Raw genomic sequence first — 20,366 nt, forward strand, 5'->3', positions numbered from 1 at the left:
GAATCATTTTGAACCACACACAGAAATGACAAAAAAGGAAAACTATCAAAATTTGAAATGAATTCCCATTGAGAAATAGAACGTTATCAAAAAATGTAAAAGGATATTCATATTCAGGTCTCAACGGTACTGATACAATAATTCGCATTTTTAATCAAATCAAAACCCAACATCATATTTGAGTCAGATTAACATGGCTGATAAATCATTTTATTAGGTGGCTGACGGCTGTTATTCGTTTCATACTTTGTTTCAATTAAACACAATAAAGATAAGCAGGAGTGATGCAACATTAACATATCATAACGTGCCTTTGTGCTCAACAATAAATAGCTCAAGTAATTAACAGAAAACTTCCAGAACACTTCTTCCGAACAATCTAAATTTGAGTCAGCATCAGGAGTCCTATCTCAACCATAGGATACAGAGAATAACTGCACCAGATGTAATGATCACAATGAAAACAAGAATTTTACTAAGGCTATATCGGCATATTAAAATCTAAAGTAGATTATGTGACACATTTTTCAGAGATAAACCTATTTTGATCTTCTGTCATTATTGATCAGGGGTCATCTTGTGATCTGGATTTCAAAGATGTATTTGTCTTAGATTTGATTTCAGGTATTGCCTTATGTTAATTTTAGGTTTAGCTGTTAGAACTTAACTATTACAAAAATGTGATTTTTTCAAACCTCAAAATATGACATACCTAAGCCAATTTGGTTCAGTGGCGATATAACAATCTCAATTTCATCAATCTTATGCAGAGTTATTCATATAGGCTAAAATGTTGATAGCAAGAAGCAATTCCAGAATATGTTCTGATTGGGTATTGTGCTTGAATTTAAACTCTCCTCTTCAATGCATCAATCACATTTGTTTGAGTATGTCGTATAAATCTATGTGAGGAATTTGAAGCTGCATTTGGGACATCAAATAAAAATAAATAACCATGCTGATTGTATATCAAAATTCAGAAATTAGAATTAATGAATTTACCCAACATTCCATCTTGCATTACTCTTGTTCCAGGAGAATGATGAAGCAATGAGGTAGATGAGATCATTTCACCGGTGCTTGATTGGATAGGTGGCCAACCGGTATAAACTGGAATAAAAAAATTGTATAAATTTGACAGTTCATCTTAGCGGTTTGCCATCATGTTTAAATCGGTAGTAAGATGCTTGAGCTGACAATGGCAAACTATGAAGCGTGGGCCAAATCTGGCCCGCTGGATAATTCAATCTGGCCTGTCTGATGTTGCCCCAACCAAACTAAATATTTTGATGTTTTAGCCTAAAAAAATAGTAAACGAAATTTGTTGAGATTCCGATTTAATTCAGTTATTGTTAAATTTAGGGTTATTGTTCACCAGTTTTGCATTTGTAACACTGTAAATATTGTTCATAAAATGTTTTAACGTGGCCTGCCAGTCTAGGTGGGCAAGATTATTGGCCCCTGGTCAAAAAACCTTGCCCACTTCTGTACTAGAGCATCGCTGGACTGTTCGTTTTTAATTCAGTCTATTTAGGGTTAGGTTATGATAGATTTTAAAGTCAGAAAGTGGGGGGAATACTGACTTACTCACTTATCCCAACTTAAGATAAAAAGAATCAAAGTAAACAGATCAAAAAATCATCTGAGAGGCATTGACAGAATAGAAGTTATCACTGCACACTGTGACTTGACAAGAACCATTTAACATGACAAACAAACATCAAACTAAATTAAAAAAAAAATAAATATGTTACAACATCTAATGAGACAAAATTTACTTCTGATTCCTCATATTTTTTATTAGTAGTAGTAGTATTTTATTTCGTCAACAATGTCAAATATTTAACATACAAAATTTCAAACGTTAGAAGGGGAAAAATCTATGAACACTGAAACATGCTGTGCTCGAGCATATTCCCGTATTCTGACATAGTAATACTGTAATGTGATAAAATGTGACTCTACCTTCATTATTCTCCTGAGCCATGGTGAAGGCTTGACCGTAAACAGCAAGGTCCATTTTGTTGTCTAACCATCTAAAAACTGAGGGTTTCCACAATTTGGATCAGCTGACAGACGATAATTCGTTAGTTCAATAGTGTTATAAATTTACTGGTATTTACTAGTACCACCAGGGTAACCCTATTGTCCGGCCAAAGCCTGTACTGAGAAAAACAAAATAAAGTTGAAAAACAAAATAAAGTTGAAAATAACAGAAATAAACTATAGCCTTTGAAACAAAAACATCATAAACAAAAAACACTGTCGTGGCACCGGCATTGTACTTCGAGGCATTGTAAACAAATCTGGGACTCTGAGAGCAAACGTCAAGTTTTAATTTCTAAAGTCACGATAAATCATACTGAAAATATTTTCAGTACAACCGTAAATATATATATATCACTACGGGTACCACTACGGGTACAACCATGGATAAATATTGTGGTTGCTGATGGAGGCATATGTAAAAGGTTTAGTGACTGCACCAATGATCTAATAACAAATATACTAATAAATAAATGATAATTTATTCATACTTATTGTGAGAAACTGGCAGAGATCTTTTATCACAATTTATGGGCAAAAAAGCCCATTTTGTAATAAACTTGACAAACTCATCAGCGGCATCTAAATTGTGCGAGTCATCTAAACGAAATGACATGATTTCACATCTTTGCACCCATATACATTTATATCCTTTAAACAGCATTCATCACATTTGCCCCCAAAAACGTCTGCGCCCATTGACATTTGCACCCATGGATATTTGCACCTATGAACATTTGAATCCAAGAATTTGCACCTGCGGACATTTGTAAGATTAACTTATCGTATTCTCGGCGGGACGCACGTAATTTATACCTACGATTACTGTAGGTAAACCGTAAATATATACTAATATCTCTTTTTATAAAGCTTGAAATATCATGGAAGAATTATATATGACGTTTGTCTTGTTCATCATTTGAGAATTAAAGTTAGATCTCGCTCTCTAAGAGCCAGTTTCTGTAGAACCAACGACTAACATACCGGGTTGAACCAAGGACTGATCCAAATTTTAGGGTGCATAATATGGTACCTAGAAAACAAAAAAATATATTTCCAGACGAAAACTCGCGATAAACGTAGTTTGTTCGTCAAACCAGAAAACAATACAAATGCTTATACAGTACATGAAAAAGATTTGAATTTTGGGTAAATGACTGGATGCTTACGATTGATCGGTAAGTTGATAAGAGTCAATCACCACCAAATAGGTTCATGAATGCATTCGTGACCAAACGCTAGCGCTTTCAACATAAAATAAAGATGAGAAATTCATGTTTGACTTTATATTTATATACCGTTCCGACGTAGCATAAAACAATATTAGAGCGTGGCATGAACATAAAAATATATACAAATTTAAGTATTCCTAGCAAAAACGTAATCGTAGTTTTTAGTTACTACATTTGCGACCAATTTTTTTTAATGATAAAGTATTGATCGAGCTGAGCATCAATACTCATAGTACAATTTTAGAAGAATATCATCATGCTGATTGTATCTCACTGGAGCGCACGCTTATCTCCAAAATTAGTACGAATATTGCGATTTAAATTCAAAATGCGTTAAGAGCTCTCAAGCAATCAGGTTAGTCTAAGTCGACGGGGGAAGGATGTCTACATCAATGTCTACATGAATGTCTACATCAATGTCTGTCTGTCTACATCAATGTCTACATCTTAGTCTACATCAATGACCTTCCTACTACCAGTGCGTTCGATACCACACTATTCGCTGATGATACAGCTCTGCTTGACTCTGCCACAAATATTGTAGATCTCCAACATGCAATGAATTTGAAAATAACGCAAATTGACCATTGGTTGAAACTAAATAAATTGTCGCTTAACTATTCGAAAACAAAATTCATGGTTTTTGGGTCTGGAAAAAATATAAGGTTTGATAACTTTAAATTAGAAGTTGGCACAATTAGCTTAGAAAGAACAAGTACTATAAAATATTTGGGAATAGTTTTGGAAAAATCACATAGATTACTTTTCAAAAAAACTTTCTCAATCACTTGGAATGCTTTATAAATTAAGGAGATTTGTAAATCTTGAAACCCTTAAAATAGTTTATAATAGCCTGGCCTTTTCACATCTTCGATATGGTATATTATGTTGGGGTAACGCGACAAAAACTGCTTTAAGACCCCTTGCCGTTTTACAAAATAAGATGATTAGATGTATGATGTACCGAGAGTCATCTAGACAAATACGTATAAATAATGCAAAACTGTATCATCATTGTGGATTTCTTCAATTGAAAGAACTCTACATAAGTGAAGTGGGAAAATTTATGTATCGTTATGAAAATGTGCTGCTGCCAGAGTATTTTCAAAACTTTTTTGTCAAAATTTCAAATATCCATCCGTATGAGACCAGGAGTACATCAAATAAATTGTATTTCACCCCGCGATATAAATCTTCAGGCATGAAGAAATCGCTCAAGCTGGAAGGTATTAATGTATGGCAAAGTATTCCACAGAGTATGAAACAGTGTTCCCCACAATTATTTGATCGCAAACTAAAACAACATTTATTAGCGGATTATAATGTGATGCAGTGACGTTCAAATCTCAGTGTATGCTATCAGATTCATAAAATGGATAGGAAATCATCATTTTATAGATGTATGTCTCTGTGAAAATTATTGAAGATACTATTATATATAGTCTGAAGTGTTCATATGTACTATATAGCTTTGGAAATATGGTATTTTAAATTTTTCACCCATTCATAGAAACTGCCTTATTCTCACTATTTGATTTTTGTCGAACATAAAGTAAAATTAAATTTGAGGAAATTATAATTAGGCTTACGCCCTTTTTAATTTTTCACTTCTTTTCGCATTTTATTTACTATTAAAAAAAGTATAACCTGCATAATCATGCGATGTTCTTTTTTCTTGTAATTTTCAATCTTTGATTGATACCACCCTATTTGCAAACTAAAACAGCATTTCAGCGGATCATAATATGATGCAATATCATGCAAATCTCAGTGTATGCCTTCAGATTTTTAAAATGGATAGGAATTCACAATCTTATATATGGATTTTTCATATGTCTTTGTGAAAATTATTGAAGATGCTATTATATATAGCCCGAAGTCATAATTATATGTACTATATAGCTTGGGAAGTGTTATGACAGTTTATTTATTATAACCAAAATTATGGCTTTAAGAAACTAAAAACGCATCTTAACCTAAACACAAGAACATGCAACATAATTACATTGAGTCACTAAGTATAGCCAAACTTAATCGGACTACCGTCTAATACTCGTAACGGCACGTAACTAATGCAGTAAGGCAAACGCAGTCCGTTGTCGCTTGACGATAATCAGTGATCACAACACAAAGAACGATAATGTAATAATGACGGAATATAAACAAAGTGTAGCACACTACAACAGGAATAACTGAACTTAATTCTCATAACATTCTCCCCGTCTATATTTCAAAACCATAGCGTTCTGGTGGAACACCAATGTTAGTTCGAGTTGAACGACGTGTGGCAATCCTTTCATTATTAGCATTGTCAGAGCTAATTGGAATTTCAATTTTGAACTCTTCATTTCGGTCAACGTTGCATCCATCATTTAGTGGCGACGCATTAGTACTTGTTTCACTATCTTCAGGAGAAAAGTCTTGAGACTCTCTATCGTGACTTGAAGATCGTTGGGAGACTGGACAAGGGGACAAGTCTCTTAACGATACCGTACTCTCCCGCCCATCAGAAAAACGAACTCGAGCATATGCGGGATTCACATTTTTTAGTTCCACTTGTTCAACCAAATCGTCATTTTTGTGCGAACGAACGAATTTCCGCAGAAAAGCATGTTTTGATTCGCACAACCAGGTAGGCAATGAATGACCACTGGGAGAGCGGTGTTGGAAGTTGAAAAATAGTTCATGTGGAGTTGCATTGACTGCTGTGCAAAGCAAAGATCGGAGCGATTGAAGAGCTTTCGGTAACACATATTCCCAATGTGTGATAGGCAGATTATATGTACGCAAGCATAAACGCACGGCTTTCCATATGATTCCATTGAATCGTTCAACTTGGGAGTTTCCAATTGGGTGATAAGGCGAGGATTGACTGGTGGCTACACCACGTTTCAGCAGAAAATCCCTTAGTTCCGCAGACATAAAAGATTTTCCTCTATCAGAGTGTATATAACCAGGTAGTCCGCACAGAGCAAATAATTTTTCAAGGCAGCTTATTACTGAAGCGGAAGAAAGATTGGTGCATGGAAATACAAATGGAAATCTAGAATATTCATCGACAATGGTTAGCATGTATACGTTCTTTGTCCGCGATGGCAAAGGTCCCTTGAAGTCCATACTCAGTCTTTCAAATGGCCGTGTGGCCTTGATTAATGTGCCATACGGTGGGGAATAAAATTTCGGTTTAAGTTCCGCACATACGCGGCATAATTTACAAGTTCTTTTAACGTCATCAGTCGAGAAAGGCAAATTTTTCGATTTGACGAAATGTAGAAGTCTTGTGACGCCCGGGTGACATAAGCCTTCGTGTATTTCTTGCAATGACGTGGGAAAAACTGATGCGCATGTAGAACGTGTTAAAGCATCAGGTGCGGCATTTTGTTTTCCAGGTCGATATCTAACGTCGTAACTGAAAGAGGCTAGTTCCAGCCTCCAGGACTGAATTTTATTATTCTTTATTTTGGATCGACGACGGTTATCTAGCATGAAAGAAACCGATCGCTGGTCGGTCACGATAGTGAATGGACGTCTTGCCAGAAAATGGGCCCACTTTCGCACAGCTTCAATGATTGCCGTTGCCTCCTTTTCTACAGCGGGATAAAACCTCTCGCTCTTCTGTAGAACACGCGACCAAAATGCCACTGGTCGCCCTCCTTGATTCAGTGTAGCTGAAATTGCAATCTCCGATGCGTCGCATTCTACAACAAATGGAACATGCTCATCAATTGAGCTCAAAGTGGCATTTCCGATTTCTCTTTTTAGTGATTCGAAGTCTTGTACTGTAGCGCAATCTAAAGGAAATGTTTTCGCTTGGCGGAGTCGTCGCATTTTGTCTGAAAAGTTTACAATCCATTTCGAATAATACGCAAAAAGTCCAATTATTCTTTGCAGAGCGCGACTATTTGTTGGAGGTAGGAGTTCTCTTAATGGAGCTAGGCGTTCGGGATCTGGAGCTACTGAATTATTACCCACTGTATATCCCAAAATGTTAATTTTTCGTACACTTGATACTGTTTTTGCATCATTTAATGTTAAATTGTTTTTCTTAACAGTATCGAGAAATTTCTTCACGTTATAGTCATGCTCCTCTTTTGTATGTCCAGCTATAGTTACATTGTCGAGGTATGGAAATGTATCTTTCAGATTGCCTTTTTCCACAATTTCACCCATTAGCCGCTGAAAAGCTGGTACTCCATTGGTCACTCCAAATGGAATACGATTGAATTCCCAGAGTTTACCATTGCCTTCAAACGCAGTGAAAATTTTATCTTGCTGGCATATTGGAATCTGATGATACGCGGATTTCAGATCGTAGGTGGAAAACCAGGAATATCCAGCAAGTTCGTTAACCATATCATCAATTCGCGGCAATGGATAGGCGTCTAGCTCTGTATAAATGTTTATCGTTTGTGAATAGTCTATGCACAATCGTCGTTTTGAGGTCAATGGGTCCTTCACAACTAAAGGCTGTGCTCTCCACGGCGAAGAACTTGGCCTGATAATTCCTTCGTTGTACATTCTCGAAACTTCTTTAGCGATGAATTCTTTGTCTAACGCGCCAAAACGGCGAGATTTGACAGCTATCGGATGACAATTTTTCATGAGATTAGAAAATAACGAAGCCGGGGTGTAGTTTGCAGCAGCTAAACCACATACTTTTGATTCATATTGAACTAGAAGTTCAGGACGAGAGCCGTTAAAAGGGAAAATGACTCTTTCATGTTGTCTTTGAAAGTCCTGACCGAGCAATAAATCACAACAAAGACCTCGAAATACTTTAAGAGGCACTTTGGTATATGAACGAGTACCAATTATCATATCAGTTAAACAGGATCCAATAGTCGTTCCTTGCAGATGCTGGACAGCCATCACTACATTTTCCCGTGAAGGCAAAATTTTCAAACGTAGCATTCTCGCAGTCTTTTCGTTTATAAAAGAGAGAGAGCTTCCGGTATCTATCAACGCAGTTGTATTGCGACCAGCTATGACAACTGGAAGTGTTGCCGGCAGTAAACACCGTGGTGCTGATTGCAAATCGTGGACTGATGGATTTACTGACGCCGTTATAGATGAAGAGTCTTCAGATTTATTCATCTTTGATCGGCAAACTTTGGCAAAGTGGCCTTTTTTATCGCATTTGTAGCAATTGGCATTGCGTGCGGGACAATTTTGACGATTGTGGTAATTATATCCACAGAATATACATTTTCGCCCTGTTATACGGCCAGTTACTATACCTTCATTGTCGAAAGAGGTTTCGGAAGTGGCCAATGCCGAAGGTTGCAATTCGTCGATTCGAGATGCTTCATATGCTGACGAATTACGTTGCGCCAGATCAAGTGATGAAGCTTGTGAAAACGCTAATTCAAGAGTCAAGTCCTTGTTTTCCAAAAGACGTTGTCGGATGTTATTTGACAAAATACCATTGATAAAAGAATCACGTATAAGTTCGTCGCGGTACTGCGCGGCAGAAACATCTTTAAAATTACAATCTTTACTTAGATTACGCAGAGTTTGTAAAAATTCGTCGATGGATTGACCAGTTTGTTGCTTTGCCGTAACTAGCAGATGTCGTGCAAATATTTCATTCGGCGTCTTGACATATAAGTTATGTAGCACTTCCATAGCTTTACTATAAGCGTCCACATCTTCAATATATTCATAAACATTGTGAGATACTGAGTTGATTAGCCTCTTGAGTTTATTCACAGACTGGCCCTCTTGTACACTCATCTCTAATTCTTCAATGTAGTTCTCAAATGTTTTTCGCCAGTGCTTCCATTCCTTTGCCGCGCTTGGAGAATTCAGATTTAGGTCAAGTCTCACTGGTTTCATCGATGCATCCATATTTAAGATTTTAGTTTCTTAAATTGTTATGACAGTTTATTTATTATAACCAAAATTATGGCTTTAAGAAACTAAAAACGCATCTTAACCTAAACACAAGAACATGCAACATAATTACATTGAGTCACTAAGTATAGCCAAACTTAATCGGACTACCGTCTAATACTCGTAACGGCACGTAACTAATGCAGTAAGGCAAACGCAGTCCGTTGTCGCTTGACGATAATCAGTGATCACAACACAAAGAACGATAATGTAATAATGACGGAATATAAACAAAGTGTAGCACACTACAACAGGAATAACTGAACTTAATTCTCATAACAGGAAGTATGGTATTTTTAATTTTTCACCTATTCATAGAAATTGCCTCATTCTCACGATTTGATTCGTGTCTAACATAAAGTATAATTAATTGTAATTAGCCCGACGCCCTTCTTATTCTTTCTCGCATTTTCAATTACTATTAAAAACATGATCTGCGTAATCATGTGATGTTCTTGTTCCTTGTAATTTTTATTCCTATTCCAATACTTTCGGGGAATTGATTTATGGGGCCTCCTAACCGGGCTTAAAACTCAAAAATTTATATTTGTTCTATTGTAATTATGATGCCTGCCTTAGAGTGTCCTGTCTTGGTAGAATCTTACCTTAGGGGTCGGTCGACCTTGTTGACCTTGGAAGTCTTGCCCGTCCCCTTCCGTATACATTTTTTTGCTTATTGTTATTTGCTCATGCTTATTGTATTATGTACTTGTATCGGAAATAAATCATTATCTATCTATCTATGAGACGGCTTGATCATATGGCGAACCATGGCCTCTCGCCCGGTTACCAGTCCATGTCGGGTAATGTAATAATACTTTCTGGAGCAGAGTGGGGTCCGTATCTTTCGTTGATCTTATAGCAGTGAAGACTTTACCGAACCTGCAGAAATTGCAATTGTTACGTTTTGTTGACTTGGTTGAATTTGTGATTGGCTCATTGCTGATCGGTTGCGATTACAGCAATGAACAAGGAAATCGATACTCAGGGAAACAACGTCCAGACTCCATTGACGAAACGAGAAAGTCGAAGATCGTAGGATGGGGATATGGAGCAGTAGCGCCAAATTATGAATTTCTGCTGATTGTATTGAATCTGTGAATATACATGAGCAACAAAATTGAAATATTTATTTGAATAAACCGAAACTATCAATTTCATAAATCCAATTTGGCAATGGATTTAAATTTGGCAAAAAAAAATATACATGAGTTATGTAAATAATACTGTAATACCGGTACCGAAAAGCGTACCGGTACCGTGCGGTGCTGTAATATACCGTACCGATACCGGTACCGTACTGAATTTTAGTGAGAATAATTTTGCCGTAATGTATGATATGTTTTTTCCGTTGTATTGAAAAATGAATATAACACTTACAATTAAATAGACCTTACCGTACTAATTATATATTTGTCTGCTTGCTGGCTCGAAAATAATGCTATCATATTACAGTATTACGCCTGTCTGTGTACTGCAATTTCTGAAGATGTAGGCTATCACTTTTAGAATATATTGCAGTGCAGTAAAGGCTCGTGATTCTAATCCAAGTATTAGTACGGTATCTAGTAGTGTACCGGTATTAATGAGAATCAGGGAAAAGCAGCATGTTTTTTGCTGACGCCAGTGCTGATATTTCTTGTTTCTCTGGTTTATGCTTTATTGGCGCGGCGGTGTGACTCAACGGGCTAAGCATTAGGAATACACTCGCCACCGCACCTCTAATTACTCTGCGTGGGTTCGAATCCCTTGCAGAGGTGGTTATGTGCGAAAGGATTGCTGGACTCCTCGCCGTTGTTGGGTGGTTCACGTAACCGCTGGTCGGTTACGGCTTCCTCCACCACCGAGTAATTATGGTAGAAAATGTTATTTAACATTAACAGCATAATCGCCCCAGCATTCTACAGTACTACAGTACTACTGATTTTTTAATTTACATATATTTTCTGCTCTATTACTTCACAGCTAATTTAATAAGAAATGGGAGAAATTGGCGATGTCTTGAGGGCACAGCAAAGTATTTTATCGAAAAAAGCACAAGCATATTCTAAAGTATTTCAAAACAAAGGAACTTCTGAGGAAAAGAGAATTAAAGTTATTCATGCGATTCTATATGATGTTATCGCTGAAAACAAAAATCGTTCTGGCACTAATATTTCTGAAATAGTTTTAACCTGTGTACGATATCTTATTCAAAACTGGAAGATTATCGAAGATACAAAAGCAATACAGCTTGATGTTTTAATTAATGGAGCATTTAAGCGGGCTTTGGAGATAAAAGAAGATAATGAATATATAAAACAACTTGTTGATTGCCTTCAGGATCTCATTCCATTACCTGGTGGATGCTCAAAAAAAGTATCTGATTGGATCGCTTATAAGTTGAAAAATTTTTACAAAAATGACATCAAATGCAGATGCCAAAAGGATTGTGAAGTGGTGAAATGTTTTGAAATGGAATTGCTTTCTTTGTGCATAAGCAGCAGCTCTGGATCAACTTCTGAATTTGAATTGATAAGTAATGTTATGATTACATCAGAAAAACATTTGAGTCGATCTAACTTCTCAGACAGTCATGTGAAATGTGTCGCAAATACAAGTATGAATTTTCTTCTCAATTCTAAAATAAGTGAAAATAATAAGTCGAGTTCACAGTTTCAAACACTTTTGAAAATGATCGAAAATATCATTCTTCTTAATAATGGTAAAAATGAGCAGTCTGAACGAAGAATCAGTGAACATATGGAAAATATTGAAACTTCCGTATCAACTCTACAAAGTTTAAACAAAAAGTCTGAACAATCTGATACAAATGGACATACAAAAGTGTACCTGACTATTTTTAAATGTTATTTAACAATGGTAACAAATATCGAAGGAAAAATAAACGGTTCTTTGAAAAATATTGTGAAATGTATCAACATGTTTTCTAATTTAACAAATGGCACAAAGAGTCTTGAAGTTTTGAACAAAGTTGTGAATTTTTATTACTTTGCTTTTAAAATTACAACAACTGATTGTATGAAAATGATTTTAGAAGACCTCAACGTTCTTTTGGAAAGGAATGTGGAAATATTATCTTTAAAGGATAATATATTAGATTCAGTTCTATATTTTCTAGAAATTGTGACGAGAATATGTGCTGCTGGGATCAATTATAAAGGAACAGATAATTTTGATTCTTCCGTTGAAACCGTTGCTCAAAATTTGTTCAATTGTATTTTTGAGTATGAATTTGAAGATAGCGGTAAAACAAGTGCTTTGTTCACCAATGTTGCCATTGTTCTTGTAAAAGTAAAAAGAAAACTGTTAAAGAATTTATCGGCAATGAAAATTGTAGAAAAATCGCTCGTGAAAGTTCAATATTCTGTCGCAAAACCATTGATAAGTCATTGGGTGAAAGCTAAACTAAGGGAAAGCAATTGCTTAGATGGAAAAAAGCTGGAGCAATTCAAAAAACGAACTATATTGCATGAAATCAAAAATTCAATCTCAAAACAATCTATGGAAGAAATTCTTCTGGCAGAACTTGAAATATACCGTTCAATAAATAACACAGAAATGGAGCAATTATCTGTTATCAACACGATTTCGAATCAATGTCATCTGCAAATGAGGAGAAAAGCATTATTATCGTGCAACAAAATAGAATTGGAATATGAGCTGGGGGAATGTAGTGAACACAATTTTAAAACAATTTATCCTTTATGCAAGCCAGATTCTGAAACATGGGAATGTTATGTTCAAGTCAAATTAATTGAATTTATGGAAATGTGGAGTAAAGCAGTGCAAAACAGTTCGGACAAATCTTTATATATCAATACACAAATATTAAATGAAATTGTATTGTTGTGTGAAAAGGCAGCTGAAGAAAAATATCCATTTTCAATGCATGAGAAGACTTTCAAAGCTATACATAAAGTTTCAGCTTTGTTGCAACTATTTCAAAAACCTATCATGAATGTACGATTGATGACAGCATGTCACGTATTTCTGTCTGATTGCGATGAAACAGAAGAAACTATCGTTACGTTGTGGAATAATTGTTCTGTGCTTTGTGAGCTTGGTTTCGGTTATCTAGCACTTCGGCAAGTAAAGCTAGCGGAAAAATATTCAAAATTGGCTTCGGTTGCGTTTAACAAATACATTGATTATATTGATGGATGTAATGATTCTGAAACAGGTTCAAAGGCGCGTAACACGCTGTTTACAAAATTTAAAATTTTGCTCGCCGAAATCAACTGTGCTCTCGGTAATGATGTAGAAGCACAAGAAGTTATAGACGGTTGTATGAAGGAAGATTTTTTAAGCTTGGAAGTTATTCAAAGATCAATTACTGCTTTATTTTGTTCCGTCCAAGCTATGAGTTCAAATTGCAATATTTTAGGACCTGATTCAACTGAAATGCGAATTTCTAAACTGCTGGCAACATCTAGGAGGATCGCTTCTCTAAAAGTGTCCATACTTCCAAATTTACATACTGTTCAGAGCAAAAGTGGATCGGAAGAAGGAATAATATTTGATATAAAACCAAATGAGGGTTATTATGATCCATTTATACAATTAAGCGCAATGAATTATTTTTTTGAAAATTTATATAAAGTTTCAGAAGCATATTTAATCATGGGTGATCCTAAAATGGCAAATGGGTATTGCCAAATTGGATTGGTGCATTCGAAATATCTCTGTCTCAAGAATTGGTATGCTTCATTTTGTGTAGTCAAATTACAAATTGCGTCTTTATCTCAGGATGAGGAAAATTTTCCTCAGCTTTGTAAATATTTTTGTCAAGTAAATGAATGCGAATGCATGTCTGATAAAAGTGTACTCGATGATAGCGTTCTCCAATGTGAAAACGATGATTATGATGACATTGGTAAGGACGTCAATGAAGTTAGGGACGTTGAGCATGATATGGTTGGATCTACAGATGATGGCGCTATTCAATTTTCTACTCCTGCAATAGATATAGATTGTTATCAAAATCCAACAACTGATCTCTCTGCTAGTCCTTCTGTCATGAAACGAAAAAAGTTGAAACTTTTACCGATGCCGAAATTATTTCTGCAAAAGAAAGTGAAGAGTTGTTTATGCGAACCTCACTTCAATTTTCAGTCCATCAAAATGCAATTGGACTATGTCAACACAATAGCTGAATATTACGCAAGATCAAATGCATTAGAAGCAGGATTTGAAGTTTGTAAAAAGATTTTCAAAGCAATTTCCAATTTGGACACTCGATCTAATTTAATTCCGCTTATGGACGATGTCGATTTAAACGAATTTTTTTTGCCACAAGTTGCATCTAGTCATATCGTAAATTCAAGATTACACTTGCTTAAACTCAACATTGAGGAATCTCTAAGCAGTTGCAATGAAGCAACAAAGTCATTGGATTTGGATAATTTCACAGACATTAATTATTTTATAATAAAGTCGAGGATAAAATTTCAGCATTCCTGTATTGCTGGACCGAAATCATCGTCCAAAAATGTTTCCATTGATTCTGCATTGTTAAATGCAGTTATCGACGGACTTTCAAAATGCCATATCTCCTCTACAGAAGAGACCGAAGTACACACTCCTGTAATGGAAAGAAGAAGAAAGAAAGTATCTACTACTAAAAAAGCAAAACCTGGCTCTGTTCCAGCACGGGCGAACAGGGCAACTTCATCCAGAACTAAAAAGAAAGAACCTTCGAAAAATTTCAAAATATTCACAGAAAAAAATGAAAAAGAAAACAAGCTACCCGTACCGGAGTATATTACGTCAAGAAGTCCGTCACCATGCAGTAAAAACGTTTATGAATTTATGTCCAGCGGTGACGATGAAAAAACTCCTGCGAAAAAATCTCTAAAAAATTCACAAAACATTATGCAAGCACGTAAAGCCGCAACACGAAGGCATAGAAAACAATTTGGCAACATTTATTCAGATGATGATAAGGAAAGAGTGAGGGGTAGAATTGGTAAACCCAGTGTTGCCAGAAGTTTTACTAAACCTGGAAAAGGCAAACAAATTTTAAATGAAGTTCCAGATTCTAACTATTCAACTGAAATTATGCTGACTTATTTATTAGATGCATTGTCATCTGCGAATGTGGTTGGTGATTTTTTGACAATGAAATTATGTGCTCAAGCAATCTCTGCTTGTCATCATGTTTCCGCTAAGGAAAGTGAAAGAGTACAAGATATTATCAAGGCTACTGCGTTCCATCTCTTTTCAGTTGGCGTTACCACAAGATCAGCGATGCATCTTTATGCTAAAACAATCAAAAATGTGCCATGTTCGTCTAAAAAGTGTGTGCCTACTTGTACTTGCGTTCACAAATTAATGAAGGAGGCAAGCCCCGGTCATGCTTTGAAATCATGTACAACAGACAGTGATGGTTATATCAATAGCATTACAGATCTTCTGCCTAAGGATTGGACAATTTGTGTTATATCTCTATCACAGCAATCTGGAGGTTCCAAACTTCTTCTTTCCAGACTTAGACATGGCATTGCTCCATTACATATTCAAACTGATGGAACTTATTTAGAAGAGATCTTGGAAAAATTCAGTGATTTGATGGTAAGAAATACTGCTGCATTGAAATCAAGGGATAGAAATTATTGGTGGACACAAAGACGTAACTTCAATACTGAACTTGGAAGCATCCTTGATACATTGGGTACCAAAGCTCTTGGCTGTAACATCGGGATTTTACGTGGCAAGCTGGTGGATGAAGCAGTAGCAAATAAATTTTATGATACTGTTAACGATATTATGGAAAAATTCAAGGTTCCAAAATACAAAGAACAGAATATTGAAGTGTTACTAAACTCTTGGGGCTTCTTGACAGCCGAACAAAAATTACAAGGCATTATTGATGTGTGTGGAAATACAACTACGACAAAAAACATCTCAGCGATTTCTAGTGCACTAGAAACATCATCAAGTGACTTAGATCTAAACAATCAATCCAGGCATCATGTTATACTAATACTAGATAAGGATGTCCAACTTTTGCCATGGGAGGTCACAGTTCAACTTCAGGGTGAGTCGGTAACCAGATTACCATCTGCAGATCTGTTGAAGCTCCAACTACACCTATTAAATTCTGCTGAAAACAATGTTGCAAAAAAAGGTGTGAATTTAAAAGATGTTTCTTATATTTTAAACCCAAATGGGGATTTAGTAAAATCAGAAGAACGATATAAAGATTGGTTTCAGGGTATGAAATCATGGAAGGGAATTGTATCACGAGAACCTCGACAAAAAGAATGGATTTCAAGTATCACAGAATTTGATCTCTTCATTTTTTGTGGACACGGATCAGGGACAAAGTACGTTTCTAGCACAGATTTTCGCAACATAAAAACAAGAGCTGCTGCATTACTGATGGGTTGTGGAAGCGCAAAATTAGACCAACCAGGTGTTTTTGAGCCTGGAGGTATTGTCATAAATTATCTTATGACGGGATCGCCGTGTATCCTAGGATGTCTTTGGAAGGTCACCGATAAGGACATCGACATGTTTTTGTGTAAACTTTTGGAAAATTGGGCAGATGGTAAAAAAGAAATGATGCCACGATGCACAGATAAAGCTCGGAAAGCCTTGAAAATGCCTCACATCAATGGAGCTGCTTGTGTTATTTATGGACTTCCTATTCACTGCCAACTTACGATAGCAAAGTTTTTAAAAAGTATTCCCAAAGAATTCTTAAGTTCATCTTGAAGCTTAGAGACTCTTGTAAAACACTGACAATTTCATGTTTCTGATATCGTATAGCAGTTTTATAGCATAATTTCTTGTGATATTGTATTGAATGGATTATGAAATTAATTTCACCAATGGTATATTTTAATCTTTTTCAAAGTGAAAGACTTGAACTGAATATTTCTTGATAGTTTCAAATCATTCTGGCTTGTTTTTCTTTCCATTTTTTAGGGAAAAACTGTCTTTTTATTAGTGTTTAACACGAAAATTTGTCTTCTCGTACATAACCCTCATTGGATTAACTTTTGATTGTTTATAGCTTGTGTTTGACGCATTGAGGATATATTCGATGGGGGACATGAAACCGTTTTTGGAGTGGTAAAATGAGCGAACCCTATCTTATTTTTAGAGCTGTAACCTGTAAGTTTGGCATGGTTTTTCTGAAATGAAAAATATGTTGTCACTGAGTTCAATATAAAATTTTGATATCCCTCATATTGATACCTACTTTATTCTTTTCTGACTTCTGTCTATTTATGAATATTGAATCCCTTATTTGTAAGAACTTACAAATCTGTTCATGATTGCTCCATCAGTTGTGTATGTTGCGAGTGTTTCATATCAGTTTATGTGATTGTAAGGATCATAAAAAATCATATTTTCTGTATTTTTTGTTTGAAATTGAATCGCATTGCCTTTATCACATTTCACCAATAACTGTTGTAGATCAACCAGGGCTATTTGGTCAGAGTTTAAAGGGTTTGCAGTTAGGCCAGACTTATAATTCGTAATTCACCAGATTTGGAATTGCAGGCTTTCAATTGTGATAAAATGTCAAAACTTCCTATTAAAACTCAAATTGCAATAATTTCACTGATAATACTCAACAATTGTCTTTTGAATAAAGCTTGCGTATGAGTTAAGAGCTGGAATCGAGTGGAAATATTCTATGTCTAAATCAAGTTTTTTAATAACCGAGGGTCTCCAGAGCCATGACACCAACATAATCATAACCAATGTTTAACCCATGCTGGATATGAAATGCTGCTATGTTCTTCTCACTGCCTGACCATTTATGATATTTTAAGTTCAGAATCTGTTCTTGTTTGAAGTTGAATTTATTTATTTTGCTTGACTTGTGTTTGTGCTCAAGTTGTATTTGCTGTTTTTGATTGTATATTTTCAAGAATTAATGAGAAATTATGTAATATATGTTTGTTTCGATTCTGTGGAAGAATCAATCGATATTGACGTTTAAGCATCTTTAAACTAGATTGGGAAATAGTTTATGGTTTGCTTGTTATTACTGAACTAGGATACATACAAGGTGACCCCGAAAACACAATCCATTAATTCTACAAAGAGGTTTCTGTATGATTGTATCGAAAGTTTCAGACGCTTTGCGCAAAAGTTGTTTTCTGTCCAGGATATGTTGCAAATGACCTGGGTTCTGCTTTTTTGGGGTCACCGTGTACTGTGAGATTGTGGAGTTGTGAGTCTTCTTTCTAAACTGCGCGCAGCAGAAGGTTAATGTAATTGAAGCCAATAGGAAAGCATAGACTTTGACAAAGCACTTCCTACAAGCATCAAAAGCTTACTCCAGTTTTCTTACGAGCTGAAGTCAAGAATTTTGTCGACATGGGGTCTGATTCAGAGATGCCAGGACATAAATTTTTCACAACACCGGGATGCAGGACGGTAGTCTGCCATTTGTCCCAAACGAAACCCTCTAAATTTTTATCCTAACCCGATTTTACACAACATGAATTGCAGTTTTGATCAAAACCATCCAAAAAGACAATGTATTATTAGAACTACATCGCACACTGTTTTCTCAATACAAAACTAAATGCATTGAAACATTGCTTTTCTCATAGGCGGCGCGTTGTTCATTGCTCAACACAAAGCACTGTACTTGCAAACAGTGATATCTAACAGAAAGGAGCTACAATTTTCATAAGGATCAGAATCTCTCCTGTCAGCATTGCCTACGCAATTCATTACATCGTGGGTAAGGTGGCAGATATGGGTTCATAACCAACGATGTGTAATCTGCAAAACCAACTGCTAACTTGTTGACTAATCTACAACTTCTGCACAAACCCAAACTCCAATATTCAAAAGAAAACACCATCGAGGCTAAAACTTTGTACACATTTATTATTATAATATCTGCGCTTGTACTAAGTAATAGCGAAAAAACAATTTTTATAACACACAAATGAGCAACCCCCTTATATTCGTCTTTGTTCATAATAATAATATACAAAAAATTTACGATAAAAATTATACCATAGAATCAGGGGACCTCCTGGAGTATGCGCACCAAGATGGCGCACAACCTGAACACAGGTTGTGTACCAGGTTAGGGTTCAGGTTGTGCAACATCGTGGTGCACATACTTCAGGAGTAATGAATTAGGTCACGAAACATCAGCTATCGATAGTTCATTTTTGGCTCGAACTCAACTGAAGCAAGTTATGAACAAGACGGACATAAGTGGAAGAAAAATAAAGTTATGTAATACAATAAGTAGGAACTCCATAGAACTCATTGGCAACAAAAAAAAGTAAAAGCTGACATGTGCTTTTGTCATCAACGGCACTCCAATATACAGCCAATCAGAACAAGAGCTGTTAAAGTGTCATTGTTTATTAAAATGATTATGATGAACTACAGCTAAAGAATTAGTCCAGTAACTATGAGACCAGGGTTCTAGTCATTGACAATTTTTGTTACAAATTCGTTTTCTGGAATGGGAATCTTGAATGACCCAAATTGGAAGATTAAATTCGGACGTCTGATATTTGGAGACAAAATTCGCAATCGAAACAGGCAAACCTTGCCAAAAATAAAACTTTCGCAGGCAAAATTTCGTTACAGAACCCGGGATTCCAAAGTTGCGAATCGAATGTACTGAATTTGGTGTTATTGGAGTTACTTCTTTTCGACTTCACAATAGGATAGCAATCATCAGGATAGGTTAAAAAGTGCTTGTATATATTGTTAGATATTGAAAATTCATTGAAGTAGACATGTTTCTATATTAGTATATTACCAATAGTAGAACACCAGTAGACGACATCAAATCCTATAATGACGAGCGTCAGTGACAAGCACCAAATTCCAACAAATAATCAAGGTAGCTAGCTGCTAGTCAACTAATGAAAGCTATAGTCTTAATTCAAACACACAAACCAAATTATTACCGCTTAGTTCAGGGGTCGGGAACCCATGGCTCGCGAGCCATATATGGCTCTTTTGGTGACGACATGTGGTAAGGCTAAGCTTACTATTGTTACGAGATTTCAAACTCTTTTATAAACAAATTTGGCAGAAAATTCCCAATACGTTTGAGAATGTGCGCCCAGCACATGTCTATGATATGTAAGAAAATTTCCAAACAGGCATTGTGACAAAACTAGGGGATTCTGGAACATATTTCGTGACATCACAAAGCGATGGAGTTTTTAAAGTACTATGGAGATGACGAAA

At 35.8% G+C, this 20,366-nt stretch overlaps 2 protein-coding genes across 3 annotated transcripts in view; one reads left to right on the forward strand and one right to left on the reverse strand.

Annotated features, from left to right (window-relative positions):
• The window catches only part of LOC120343951 (nuclear receptor subfamily 6 group A member 1-like), a 41,276-nt gene extending 39,102 nt beyond the window's left edge, over positions 1-2,174 (reverse strand). Inside the window, exons 1-2 of one of the 2 annotated variants that reach the window (XM_039413004.2) lie at positions 1,966-2,174; positions 1,003-1,110 (exon numbers count right to left, since the gene is read on the reverse strand). In XM_039413004.2, the coding sequence (XP_039268938.2) occupies positions 1,003-1,110; positions 1,966-2,020 (163 nt within the window). In that variant the 5' untranslated portion in view covers positions 2,021-2,174. The remainder of the gene's footprint in view (positions 1-1,002; positions 1,111-1,965) is intronic. The other variant, XM_039413003.2, reaches the window with a different exon arrangement.
• Positions 2,175-11,139: 8,965 nt separating this feature from the next.
• On the forward strand, positions 11,140-18,116 carry LOC120343948 (uncharacterized). The gene has a single exon (XM_039412998.2). The coding sequence runs from the start codon at positions 11,151-11,153 to the stop codon at positions 16,887-16,889; it is 5,739 nt and encodes a 1,912-aa protein (XP_039268932.2). The 5' UTR covers positions 11,140-11,150; the 3' UTR covers positions 16,890-18,116.
• The last annotated feature ends 2,250 nt before the right edge of the window (positions 18,117-20,366 follow it).

This window comes from Styela clava, chromosome 5 (assembly GCF_964204865.1).
Source record: "Styela clava chromosome 5, kaStyClav1.hap1.2, whole genome shotgun sequence".
In the NCBI taxonomy this organism is placed as follows: Eukaryota; Metazoa; Chordata; class Ascidiacea; order Stolidobranchia; family Styelidae; genus Styela; species Styela clava.